This window comes from Macaca nemestrina, chromosome 14, assembly GCF_043159975.1.
Source record: "Macaca nemestrina isolate mMacNem1 chromosome 14, mMacNem.hap1, whole genome shotgun sequence".
In the NCBI taxonomy this organism is placed as follows: Eukaryota; Metazoa; Chordata; class Mammalia; order Primates; family Cercopithecidae; genus Macaca; species Macaca nemestrina.
In genome coordinates this window covers 69,044,984-69,059,222 of record NC_092138.1, presented here as the reverse complement: position 1 = coordinate 69,059,222, position 14,239 = coordinate 69,044,984, and the positions used below count along the sequence as shown (strand labels likewise).

Genomic DNA, 14,239 nt, shown 5'->3' with positions numbered 1-14,239 from the left:
CAGCTGTGAAGATATGGTTCCCTCGGTCTACTCAAGAAGTAGACATGGTGAGCCCAGGGTCTAGACCATGGGGCTGGCCAGATGCTAGTGCAGTGATGATAATGGCTACTAGTGACTGAATAAGCAGTGCGGGCCAGGCATTGTGCGTGATGCTGCACACTGGATTAATTCACTTCATCGTGCATTAAACACGTATTTGTTGACATATGTGTAGTGCCTTGTTCTGGGAGCTGGGGATTCAGAGATGAGTCAAGTTACCCTTACTTCAGTGGGGAAGACAGACAAGTAAGTGGATTTGAGCCATATTGGAGGGAAGCACAGGGTGGTCCAGGCTCACAGAGGAAGAAGTGGCCACAAGCCTGATGGGACAGAGACATGGTTTCTCAGAGCAGAGGAGCCTGGGCTAAGGTAGGAAGGGTGAGTAGCAGCCGTGCAGGCAAAGTGAGTAGGAGGGGAGGGAAGGGCACTCTGGAGGGATAGACTTGCAGAATGGGTGGGGGGCGGAGTGGCAATATGAATAAATAAATGAATGAGTGAATGAATGAATGGCAGTCCTGTTTTAGGACTCACTGCCAAGGCAGGATATGAGAAATGTGATAGAGAATTGAGCAGAAGTCAGTTGGTAAAGACTGCATAGGATCTTTACCATCTTTATCTTTAGCACATCTTGAATGTGCTAAGGAGCTCAGAGTTTGATCTGCAAACCTCAGGAAGCCATGCACAGATTTCACACAATCATCTAGGAGTGAACCCTTCCTCTGCTCTTTGGCGATGGGTGAATGGGGCAGGATTCGTGGCAAGGATGCAGGGAGGCTGTTGCTGTTCACTAAGTAAGGAATGATGGTGACCAAACTCAGGGCAGTGGGGCTGGAGGGTTGGAGCTGATTAAGGAGCTAGTTTTGAGCAGACAGAACCAACAGTTTCTGGTTATGGCTTGGATGAGGGTTGAAGAAGAGAAGTGAGTCTAAGATGACTCCCAAGTTCCTGACCATTGTCAGAAATGGAAAACACAGGAGGAGGAAAGGGCCTCTTAGGAATGCTGGTGGATTCAGCTTGGGACAGTTGTGTTGGAGGTGCCTGAGAGAATCCAACTGGAAGAGTCCGGTGGGAAACTGGAGAAAAGCTGGGGCTGGGGAGAGAGATTTGGAGTCCACGGCACAAAGAGAACAGTTGTGGCTGGGGTCATGAAGGAGGTGGCCCAGGGAGAGTGATGGGAGCAAAGAGCTAAGGACAGAACACCAGCATTTAGGGATGGGTAGAAAGGTCAGAAGCTGATGATGAGGATTATGAGCAGGAGTGGCCAGGGAGGCAGGAGGGCAGCCAGCAGAGAGCAGCATGGAAGCCAGTGGGTGAGTTTCGTTATGATGAATCTGACAACCACTGCGCAAGGTACATAGGGGTATCCCTTTCTCAGAGATGAAGGAATTGAGGCTCCAGGAGATTAAGACCCAAAGTTTTCAGCTAATCAGAGGTGGAGCTGTGATTTGAGCCCAGGTCTCTGATCAAAAACTAATAAGCTGTTTTTACCATACCATGTTTAGCAACACAGGGTTTTGCACAAAGTAGATGATGAATAGATATTTGCTGGATGAATGGATGGATGGATGGATGGATGGATGGATGGATGGATGGATGGATGAATGGGTAGGTACTGTCAGCAGCAAAAAATGCTAAAAATTTTCAACAAACAAGCAGAAAGATCTTGGAGCATGCCTGGAAGCAAGTCCACAGAACGGAAGCAGCTTAGAACTTTTTATAGCATTGCAGACGTGGTGATGACAAAGGCTTGCCTTCCTTCCACTGCTCTGTTAACGATCTTTTAAAGTCCTTTCAGAGCCAGTGTTTTTTTTCCCCCTCTTCTTTCCATTCTTGCTTGCAAACGAAAGATGATTTTAGAATCCAGGCCTTCTTTATTTTGCTAAAGTACATGATGAGTAAAATGGCCTCTCAGTCAGCACTTTCCAATTTTGAAAGATGCTAAAAACTGATCTTTAAAAGCATATTTTTCTACTTTATGCATCAAAGGGCCATGAGGCCTGCTGGAGGGGATGGATGAACAGCAGGAAGGTGGCACCACCTGCAAGGCTGGGCCTCACTGTGGAGGGCAGGAAGCGGCTGGGATGGGGAGCAGGTGTGTGGGCCAGGGCCTGGCTGGTCTCCTGGTGGCTGCCCCACCCATTCTCTTTCAGCCTGTTCTTCTCCTTGGGGCAGGACCCAGCTGGATCCCAATGCCCCAGAAAGCAACGAAGACCCCATTTACCTGACCCAGGAGAGCCTCTGGCTGATGCTCAGTAATTGTTTGTTGAATGAATGAATGAGTCACAGGGGTCACTGTGCACTTTCCTGTTAACCACACTGATATAATGAATGTAATCCCATGTAGAGCTTTCAAAAATAGAGTTTCCTTAGAAATAAAGTTGGACGCTCACTATGTGCTAGGCGCTGTGTTAAGCACTTTACAAGGACTATTTCACTTAGTCTTCCCAGAAATCCGGTAAGGAAAGTACTACCATTATCCTCATTTTACAGATGAGGAAATTGGGGCTGAGATGGAAAAGGAGCAACCAGAGGCCACCCATGGTTGGTTGGTAGAGCTGAGATGCAAACAAAGCTCAAAGCAAGTCTGAAACCTCTTAATTGGGAAGCTCTGTGGGCTCCGGGAATTTCTTGAGGGATTAACTGTCAAGAAGGTAGAAAGGGCTAGAACACTGTGGCAGGGCAGCAGAGTGTGGTTGACTGGGGTCTTGTCTCTGCCACCAACTCCCCAGGGGCCCTTAGAAGCTCCTTTCTCCTCATCTGGCCTCAGTTTTCCTATATGTAAAGTGAGGAAGAAGGTTAGATGATGCCTGCATGGACTCAGGGTTTGCCTGCCCTGGTGGGAGGAGAACAGGGGAGGTTGCAAGGCCCCTGAGAACAGTCAGCTTTAGCCTCCAGCCTGTACAGAATTGCTCTAGGGCTTGCCCATGAGACCAGGGCAGACTGATTGCAGGAACCAAAGGAAAACCAGCCCTAGAGAGGGCTAGAGAGTCCAGGCGGGGCTGGGGTTGGGGGTGAGGTTCTGCCCTGCCCACCTGCCCAGGCAGAGCTCTGGGCTAAGAGCCAGAGGCGCAGGAATGTTGTCTGTCACAGCCTTGAACCCTTTGTGGGGTGCTGAACATCTCACCTTCATGACGTGTCCTTCCATCCACAGGGGAATGATGTGCGGATCATCCTTGGCCAGTTTGACCAGAATATGGCAGCAAAAGTATTCTGTTGTGTAAGTAAAACAGTTGTATCATTCGTGTCTTTGGGGAGGTTCATGAAGCTTTTTCCCATACTCCTTCTCTCCCTGCTCAGTCTGTGAGTGGGATCGTAGGACTGGAGCCTGGGTTCCTGGAAGCAGAAGAATTAGGTTCACTGTTCTTTCCTCTTTCCAGGGAGCTAACACCCCAGGGCTCAGAATAATACTGTCATCGAGGAACCAGGGACCTCAGTCTAACCCATTGTCTAAGCCTTATTGGCTAATTCTAAGTCTGCTCAACTTAGCTAGGGAGATACCAGAAATCAGGGTGAGGCTGAAGTGACTCAGACCCACTCCCTGCCCTGTAGGTAGGGCTCAGAGTCTTAGGTTAGGGACAAATTATTAACTATTGATTTTCTACTCCTGAATCCTTTACAGCTGTCTAGTGTGTGGCAGGTGACAAAGGTGACCTTTTTATGCCTTATCTCATTTAATCTTTTCAATAACCATGTGAAACAATTATGATTTTCCCATTTTACAGATGAGGAACTAGAGCTCCATAGAGTAAAGGGGCTTGTCCAAGGGCCCTCAGCCAATTCATGGCAGAGCCAAGGCTCCATCTCCATTCACCTGATCCCTAATCTAGCTTCTAAAAAAATATATTTTCTCCATATGATCTCTAGCTTAAGTTAGATGTAGGGGACGTAACACAGGAGCTAAGTCAGTTTCCATTTTGATGTCCCAGCTCCCAATCCTCCCTATCATGTCAGGAGAAAAGTCAACAGAATGAAAGCCTAGACAGGTGAGTCACTGTCTACCCAATAAGCTTCACCTTTTAGACTGAGGTCATTCTAGGTGTAGTGTGTTGTGATGGGCCACAGATCTCTGTCCTCTTTGATCTTTTTGTCAGTAATGTGGATGAGGTTATAAATAGTAATTCTAGAAATCATGAAATACATTGGATGACAGAGTCTGAGTGCAAAGAACTTTAGCAGGTTGGAATGTTTGATTATATCCAAGCAGAGTAAATTGTCCTAACATATTATATTAGAACAAAGCTGCCTAAGCCCAAGTGGTAGAGGCATAGCTGAGAAGTACTGCGTGTTGAGAAGAGAAGGGACTTTGGGTGTTCCAGATGACCCCCAGTTTACTGCAGGGTCTGGTAACTAAGGTCATCAGCGTGAGGACAGTGCCAGAGAGCTGAGGTGACCTCAGATTGCATGTCTACACCCAGGGCAGGGTAGTCCCTCTGCTCTTTGCTGGAGAGAACCCACCTAGGGAGACCTGCCCAGCTCCTGGTGGCCTGTTTTGGACAGGTGTAGGAATTGAAAAGAGACAAGGAGCGAGGACAGAGTAGTGGCTGGAAGCCATGGTCACGTGTAGTTATTTGAACTTGAAGGCTCAGGAGCAAAACGAGAACTGTCCGATCATCTGATTTAGCCGGGAGGAGGGAGAGGATGTGAGGCTGACCTTTCAAGGGATCTTGGATGGAGGTTGGCACTCAGGAGCCAATCAGCTTGGGCTTGAGTCCCTGCTCTGCTACTTATTATTGAAGTTAGGTATGTTGTTTACACTCTCTGAGCTCCAGTTTTCTCATCTGTAAAATGAGGATTATAACACCTGTCTGATAAGATTGTTGAGCAAAAACCCTCTGCATAGTACCTGATGTACAGTGAACCCTCAGTAAATACCAGTCATCTTTATTTGGTTGTTTATATAGGGTCTCAGGTGTCCAAAGATGGAATGGGCCACCATTTACTGGCAAGTTTTACTGGTAGATTCCACAAAATTGTGTTAAGCATTCTATTTATCAGTGGAGAGTAGCAAGAGGTCTTTCCTCATTGAAATTGAAGGAGGACCATGAGAAAAATGGAAAATATAGAGTGAATAGATTTGATAATTTTACTCCAAAACTCATAAAACCTTGCTCCTTACTACCTAGGGTCCAGAAATAACCCACTTTAAAAAGGAAAACAATGGCCCAAATTTGAGAGCCTGCTTTCTTTTAGAGAAGAAACTCAGTGTTCCCTCTCCAGTATCCCCAGGGCCTTGCGAGGAGCTGGCGCATGGTGGGTGATTGGTGTTGATCGAATGAGGAAAACAAGTAACTTCAGAAAAAATAAATTAATAAAAATGATCCGCGAAGACGCCACACCAGGCCCTGCCCACCTCCAGTTTGCAAGAAACATAGATGGGCCTTATGTTCCGAGTTAAGCCAAACCAAAGCCCTGGTGTGACTGTGATCTCACTCTGCCATGCGCTGGGATGAGTTTCCAAGTGGCTTTCCCAGCCGTGGTTTCTGCTTCTGAACAGACAGCACGGCTCTCTGCCTTTTGACCTGAAGCCCCCTGGCTTGTCTGCCTTCCACACGGCACAGGGACACTACCCCACCTTCTCATCCCATTTTCCTCTTCACTCTTGTTAGTTTTGGTATTTTGAGATGAGGTTGCTCTTAAAGAGTCTTCACTCGCTGCTCCATTCCAAGGAGTTTCTCAGAGGCTTTGGGCTGAGTGTAGAGTCCACATGTTGGTTCCCAGATGGAATCTGCCCTCGAGGACTTATGGTCTTGTCTGGTTAGGAAGGAGTTCTTCTGGAAGGTCCAGAAGATCCTAAGGAGACTGTTCAATGTTTTCACGCTGGATCAAGACTGGTAAGTGAAAGAGGGAGGAGACGCTCAGAGCAGAGACCCCCGAGAGAGCTTTCCTGTCCCTATTGGAGTCAGAGCAGAGACACACGGAGCCAGCCATGTCTCTGCCATCCAAATGCTGCCCTGGAAACTTTACAGCGTGTTGCTGTGTTCTTGAGATTGGAACTGCCACCCAATGGGATCGCAGACTCCAGCAAATGCAAGGCCTATTTATAGCCCTGTGGCAAATGTTCATTTTGGCATCAGCACAGTATGAGCATGGCATGTTGCTTTTGTCTTCTCCTCTGTCCTCAGTGGTCTGTTCTAAATTCTCAAGCACTCTAATGTGAGTTCTGGTTTTAGCTCTGCCAGCTGTGTGACCTCAATCAGGTCGCTTTACATCTCTGGTCCCCAGCTGCCTCTTCTCTGAAATGGAAGCAATGATGCCTACCCCGTCTGCTTTATGGAGTTGTCGAGAGGCTTCAATGAGGCCACTAAAGGGAAAGCTTCACCCCAGCTGTTAACTGCCTTACTGATGCGAGGGTTTATTACTATTACTGTTGTAAACCTTAATATAAAAAGGAAATGTCTTTTTGCATGGGGAGTGGAGGAGGCAAAAGGAAACTTAATTAAATGATGAAATTAGATTTTTTTTTTAATTGTGTCATAGCTACATGTCTACAACCAGTAAGAACCAAAGTGGTTCATGGGGCTGAAGTGTGTGAACTCAGGATGGCCCACCCTCACTCAATAGTACCCATTTGTCAGTCATAGGTCCTAAGACCACATTTCTACAAGATGCAGAGGAAATGGAGGTGTGGTGGCTCATGCCTGTGATCCCAACACTTTGAGAGGCCAAGGCTGGAAGATAGCCTAAGCCCATGAGTTAGACCAGCCTGGGCAGCATGGCAAGACCTCATCTCTACAAAAAATTTAAAAATTAGCTGGCATAGTGACATGTGCCTGTAGTCCCAGCTACTCAGGAGGCTGAGGTGGGAGGATTGCTGGAGCCCAGAAGTTCGAGGCTGCAGTGAGCTATAATCATGCCACGGCATTCCAGCCCGAGTGACAGAGCCAGACCCTGTCTCAGGAAAAAAGAAAACAAAAATCAAGGTGACCAAGTAAATTAGAAATGCATTCATTCGGTCAATCCACAACCATTGATTGAGTAGCCCCTGTATACCAGGTACTGTGGAAAGCCCTGGGGCTCCAGGAGAGAACTGGCACAGCCCCACCCTCCCAAAACTCCCCATCTGGCAGAGGAGACAGAGAAGCATACCAGTGTCTAGTTAAAACCCATGTGTCCAACAACCTCAGCCCTTCTGTCCATAGGAATACTGAAGTGGAGTCTTGGAGGCATTTCTGCAGTTGCATTAGACAGTGGATGATCTATCCAAGTCCAGTCTACCTCCCTTGCAGGAGAGCCTCGCTCGAAGTCCGCTTACTTTTGCTCTACAAATATGCTTAGCAATCCAGGCACCCTACTTTCCAAGCCTATAGTAGTTTAAAAGCAGCAAATTCAGAGTGAGGGAGAGGGACTTGATGATAGTGAAAAATGACAGTGTAGACCTGACAGCTAGAAAGGAGACAAAAAGGCATGGAAAGTGGATCCAAAGTCTAAGTACAACTGTCTGGGGCCATCTGGTGCTTGGGCAGTCTCCTCTAGGCCCAAGAGTACCACTGTGCATAGCCCAGAACAGTGACTGATGTTCAGAATGAAACTATGGGTTACCAAGAGGAGAAGAGAAAGAGAAGGGGTAGCTAAAATGTTCCTGTACATAGTGTTTGCCATGCATGATACACAAATTATCTCATTTAATTCTTAAACCAATCCAGTGGGGCAGGCTTTGCTTTCCACTGTCTCTCCATGGGAAAAGTGGGGCTCCAGGAGTTGTGTGCATGAGTTACCTGGCAGGCATATGGCATAAAATCTTCTATTGTTTGACTGTATTTTTTTTCCCCCAAAAGGTCAGAAGCTATGTTAGAAAAAGTTTTGTCTTCATCAAAATTGACTAATGTTCTAAACAAAATGTATTATCATTCAGATGGAATAAGCTTCTGTTTTCTGGAAAACTCACTTACAAGAAACAGCTACAACAGGACAGTAGCTGGTTGAAGAACTGTCAGAGCTGCTCTGATTTTCTGCTCTGAACTTCCTGCTCAGTGCTGCCTCTCAATTAATTATCACATGGTCTTAATTATCATGTGTGAAGAAAATCTGCCTTTGTGTCTGATCAGAAGGCCTTTTCATATCCTCACTCTGTGTCTTCTTTTTATTTTTTTTTTTGTGACAGAGTCTCGCTGTGTCACTCAGGCCGGAGTACAGTGGTGCGATCTCAGCTCACTGCAACCTCCGCCTCCCAGGTTCAAGCGATTCTCTTTCCTCAGCCTCCCGAGTAGCTGGGATTACAGGTGTGTGCCACCATGCCCAACTAATTTTTATATTTTTTAGTAGAGACGAGGTTTCACCATGTTGGCCAGGCTGGTGTTGAACTCCTGACCTGAAGTGATCCGTCCACCTTAGCCTCCCAAAGTGCTGGGATTACAAGCGTGAGCCACCGCGCCCAGCCGCTCTGCATCTATTAATTCTTAACATACCTTCCTGATAAGTGGAGCTGTCTCCTTGCCACAACCTTATAATATTGAGAAAACTTCCAAAAATCTTTTTGTTTTGTTTTGCTAAGAGGGGAACTTCACGAATGGACTTTGAGTCTTGTCCCTTTGACTTACCAGCGTATGTGTTGAGAAAATTTCATCTGTAAAATTTAGATGATAGTACATACCTCATAGGGTAGTTGTGAGAATAAAATAATATATAAAAATGGCCACACACATAATGAGACCTCAATACACATGGGATCTCTGTCAGTAAAAGATGAGAGTTGTGAAGCCTCACAGGCTCTGCCATTGATTAAATGACCTGGGATTACTAGGGTGACCCTTGTATTCAAAAGTCTAGTCCCCAGCCAGGATCTGGCATTTCTTCTTAAAAAAAAAAAAAAGTTTCTGTAAACTAAATTTCATTCATTAGAGAGAAGCCCAGGAGACTGCCTGCTTTTCTTCAGCTGGGATTTTGTTAGGTAATTAAAATATGAGAGTTTTCTGTATTTTCCACAACAGTTTTGTTTGGGGCAACATTATAATGTAATTGCTAGAAAAATGACTGCAATCTGAGGTTGCATTATGAGAAGTACAGTGTCTAAAATGAGGGAAGCGAAGGTCCTGTATCATCGAAGGAGTCTAGTGAAGAGACAGCGTGATCACTGCCTCCAGGTGGTTGAAGGGGTCTTTTGTTAAGCAATGTCTATTTAATCTTCAGATGCTTCACTGAACCAATGGGTGGAGACCACAGAGAGGGGACCTGAGCTTAAGTCAAGGAACAAATCTTTTAACTCACATGTACCCCAATGAGTTACTCCACACTGCAGCCTGGACTTTCTTGGGTATTAAGGGAGTTTTAGAGGAGTAGCCTCTGGACTTGGGATGAGGGGAGTGACCCTCTGACTCTTAGACTTGATGGTAACTTTTCTCATACAGGAGTTGTTGGTAGCTCTGGCCACCCTTATGACCCTCGCTTTAGCCTCCTGGAGCCTAAGAGGGAAGCAGCAAGAATCTTCCTAGAATCCAGAGCAATCTCAGGCTCCTCTCACTACACCCTCCTGTCCTCTCACACTAACCCTGCTGTAGGCCAAGGGATGCGACATGAATGGTTTCCCAACGTCTCCTTCTAATGTGGGTGGCTCCCCAGGGATGAATGGAAAGATTGTTTAAGGTTTCAGTTTAGAATGCATGCAGTCCAACCATGCACAGAGGAAATTTCCATCCACCTCTGCTCTCTGTAGTCACTTCTGGGTATTTTGTTTACTGATGGGAACATTATCACCCCTTAGAAACTTTATTCTGAACCCAATTTTGATGGAATCTGACAATCCTACAAACCGGGACTTTTCTGCTCGAATCAAAGCTATCAAAAACCATATTTTCCTGATATAAAATAATGACAATAAGAATTAGAGTCAAGTAGGGGTGACTTTTTTTCTTTCAATGAAAACAAGCAGTGCAGCTTTGTACCCTTAAAGTCGGTAGACCTAGATCCAGGTCTGATTTTTCTCCCTGACTGTTTGACCTTGGAAAAGTTACTTGCCCTCTCTGATTTTTAGTTTCCTCCTCTCTAGAATGAGGATGATAAACCACCCCCCAGAGTGAATGTGAGTGACAATCAAATAAGATCCATGTAAGATATAAAAATGTAAGGGACTTTTTTTAGGACCTGAATTTATACACACTGTGTTTTGGATAAAGATTCAGAGAGATTTCTCAGTTTGCCAAGTGGCATCTTATATAAACTGCATACTTAGATTAAATTGTCTTGGCCCCTTAAAATTGTTCCCCCTGGGTTGTGTTATGAGGCATGGCCTCAGCTTTTAGTAAAGATCTATACAAAAATTAGCTTTATGAAATCTCTTTCTTGTAGAGGTCGTGTTGATACTAAGCTGGCTAATTTGACAGTATCCTCCCCATATGGGACATTTGTAGGGTTAGAGACTAGAAAATACTTTGTTTCCCCAAAGATCTGGTATGTTTTCTCCTTACTGATAATGAGAGTTGTGTAAATAATCTTGTTGCCCTTTTCTCTTGGGCTGCTGGGAAGTTCATGGTGAAATTTGCAGCTTAATGATGACTAGGGTTAGAACCTTTGGTCTGTTTGTCTGCATTCTGTTCCTTCTATCTTCAGGAAACATAATTTATATTTTTCTGGGCCCTTATGTTTTAATATTTATTCGGTACTTATTATTTTATTATACATGTTATCCATAAACTACCTTGGATTCTTTGATAAATAACAAGAAAGAAACCAAACAAGTAATTAAACATTTCCTAAATCCTCTGGTAAGAGGAAGCCTTCCTCCCCACCTATCTTCCAGGGCACAGAGCCTTGAACTATGCAACTCTCGGTGCCTTCATAGTCATTCCATCTTTTGCAGGCATATGAGGAGAACATGTATGGTAGTAAATACCAGTGGATCATCCCGGGCTGGTACGAGCCTTCTTGGTGGGAGCAGGTGCACACGGAAGCCAACTCATCCCGCTGCCTCCGGAAGAATCTGCTTGCTGCCATGGAGGGCTACATTGGCGTGGATTTCGAGCCCCTGAGCTCCAAGCAGATCAAGACCATCTCAGGAAAGGTCAGTGCCTTGGTCCCCATTTCAACCTTCCAGCCCACCTCCTTTGATCATCTTGTCTGATGACATTGGCCAAAAGTGCACATTTATTGTCCTGTGTCACTTTGAGCAAATCACTTGAGCCTCTGGTACCTGTAAAATGTGGTTATGTACAACCCTCCACTGCTTACCTCTCTAGGCAACTGTGAGAACCAAATGAGGTAAGGATACTGTGAAGCACATAACACAGTATACATGTTATGTATACACATATGGATGGAGTCCTGGCATCAACTTCAGGGCCCTTTAGACTCTGCAGAGGTTCATCCCATGCTCCTCTTACATAAGATGTCATTCTCAGTTGTGGCGATGCTCTCCTGGAGGAGAGGAAAGACGCCTTAAGTAGACCTTGAGAAACACATGCTGTAGGGCTGCCAGACTGCATCAAACCCCAATTTTGCCACTACCACCTGTGTGACCTTGAACCTGAGTTCTCCAAGCCTCTGCTTCTATATCTGCGTGGATATATCTTTTTAGGGGCCACTATTCAGTCCACTATTGTGATCTTGGGATGTCCCTTCTATATCTTCTATATTTCTGCTTCTATATCTGTGATAACCCCCTTCTGGGGGTTATCAGGAGGATTGATGGCAGATGGTGCAAGCCACTAGCATGGTATCTGGCACCTCGATGCTGTTACGACTGTGAGCAGGACTTTGGACGGGGTGTGTCAGCCTGAGGGCCTCTGCATGCTTCCGTGAGGGGTGTTACTAATTCCTGCCCTGCTTATCTCGTAGGGCTATTGCGAGGACCAAGTAATACAGGACATGTAAAAGTATTCCCAAAGCACACCATTCTCTATCATTGTAAGTCTTATCAAAGATCAGGTTATGATAGCCCTGGTAAAGGTGGTAACATCCATTTCTCAATTCTGAACAGCAGCCAAAATTCAACACAGCAGTGCACATAATTCTTTTCTGTGTTCAGATAGTTAATTATTCACCCAACCCCCAGGGTTCTTACAGACCAAATTTTATATCAAGAAAAAGCTTTATAATAAAGAAAAATATATGTATATAATTTTATGTATTATGTAATCTCAATCGGAACCAACTCTACACGAATGATTTATCGATTTGTCAAGAAATGGCAAATCATTAAGACATATGTTGTAAACAGCGCTTTAGCTCGTACTGGCACCTGGTTAGAAAATGTTGAAAGAAATATTTTCCTACCAAAATCAATGCATATATAACGTTTTTTGAGATGTTGAATAATGAGCAGAAATAACTCATTTATTCAGTAAGTGTTATTTTTAAAGGTGTCAAATTTTGCAATTTATTAACATCCTCGGGTCCAGGGATACCCTGTATTTTAATCTAAAAATATCATAAAATTTGAGGAAAACACAAAACCTAAGGGAAAAAAATATCCATGAAAGCAGATGGTACAATAACTAACTGGAGAGGCTTCGGGAAGACCAAAGACTTAAATGGTTGCACAGGAGATCTGTGAGGCTGTCAGGATGAGAGCCATGAGACACTGCAGGAAGGACATCCCTCGGGTGTAGTTCTAACGGTGTGGCTTTCAGCCAGGGTGGGAGCCATGCAGGGCTGTGTGCAGGGTTGTGAGCAGTACACAAGAGTGCATTGTAGGAAGATCATTTTTTGTAGTGTATTTTGGAGGAAATGTTTTGGCATTTGTAACAACATCCCCCAGCTCACTGACTTTCCTTTTCTAAATGTTTTTATTTGGGATTGGTGAAGAGGCTGACCTCTTGCCCATCACTGTCCCATGCATGGGACACCTTGGGGCTGTTCACCCCACTGTTTTGGGGAACCTACTCATAAGCCCACCCCCTGGAAGGGACAGGACCATTGAGGTGGCTTCCAAAAGTACAGGAGGCCCAATCCCTGTCCCCATGGTCTTTGAAGCAAGAGGAAGCATTTCTTACATTACCCCACAGTTACTAGACGGTTGAAGTTACACAAGGAAATTTGTAGCCTCTTCGCTTCTTGGAATCAGGGGGTCCCAGAGCTGCTCTTAGACATTATGGAGTCCAGCTTCCCATCAGATTCTCAGATCTTCCAGTAGCAAAGGAATTCTCTCCCTTAATTCTTCTACCCCTAGGTCCCCCTGGAGCTACTCAGATCCTGTTGACCCCTCTGTCCCACACAGTCCTTCAGTGACCACAGAGTCACTGCTTCTCCAAACTAAATAGCACTAGTCCTTCCAATTGTTAGCTCACAGGTCTGGGGCTGGGACTAAGCATGAAATTAAAAGGGTGCCAGATACATCGGTAATCAAGATTAAACAAAGTATGTTAATGCAATTTTTAAAATAATGCCAAAAAAAAAAAAAAAAAAAAAAACCTGTGATGAACAAATTGTCAAAATTTTAAATAAAGACCAGATTCACAGGACAGGGATTAGGGTGAGGAAAGTGAGGTGAGTCATGCCAGTGCAAGGTTGGATTCTATCTTTATTTAAAGTTCTGATATTTTGTTCATCATAGATTTCTTGCATTCATTTTTATTTTTAAAATATATTAAAATTTTTTTTATCTTTTTTTTTTTTTTTTTTTTTGAGACGGAGTCTCGCTCTGTCGCCCAGACTAGAGTGCAGTGGCCAGATCTCAGCTCAATGCAAGCTCCACCTCCCGGGTTTACGCCATTCTCCTGCCTCAGCCTCCCGAGTAGCTGGGACTACAGGCGCCCGCCACCTCGCCCAGCTAGTTTTTTGTGTTTTTTAAGTAGAGATGGGGTTTCACTGGGTTAGCCAGGATGGTCTCAATCTCCTGACCTCGTGATCTGCCCGTCTCGGCCATATTTTTTTATCTTGATTACAGATATGGCTTAGCTCTGTGTCCCTACCCAAATCTTGTCTTGAATCATACTCCCATAATTTCAATGTGTTGTGGGAGGGACCCGGTGGGAGATAATTGAATCATGGGGACGGTTTCCCCCATACTGTTCTTGTGGTAGAGAATAAGTTTCACAAGATCTGATTGTTTGATAAGGGGAAATTCATTTTGCTTGGCTCTCATCCTTTCTGTTGTCTGCCACCATGTGAGATGTGCCTTTTACCTTCTGCCATGATTGTGAGGCTTCCCCAGCCACCTGGAATTGTGAGTCCAATAAACCTCTTTCTTTTGTAAATCACCCAGTCTCAGGTATGTCTTTATCGGCAGCATGAAAATGGACTAACACAATTACCGAGATTTTTTGGCTCT

The 14,239-nt window shown here is 44.9% G+C and overlaps 1 protein-coding gene across 1 annotated transcript in view; it reads left to right on the top strand.

Moving 5' to 3' along the window:
- Positions 1-14,239, top strand: part of LOC105477203 (gamma-aminobutyric acid type B receptor subunit 2) — a 419,718-nt gene that overhangs the window by 226,026 nt on the left and 179,453 nt on the right. The window contains exons 5-6 of the mRNA XM_011733608.3: positions 3,191-3,256; positions 10,832-11,032. Of these exons, the coding sequence (XP_011731910.1) occupies positions 3,191-3,256; positions 10,832-11,032 (267 nt within the window). The remainder of the gene's footprint in view (positions 1-3,190; positions 3,257-10,831; positions 11,033-14,239) is intronic.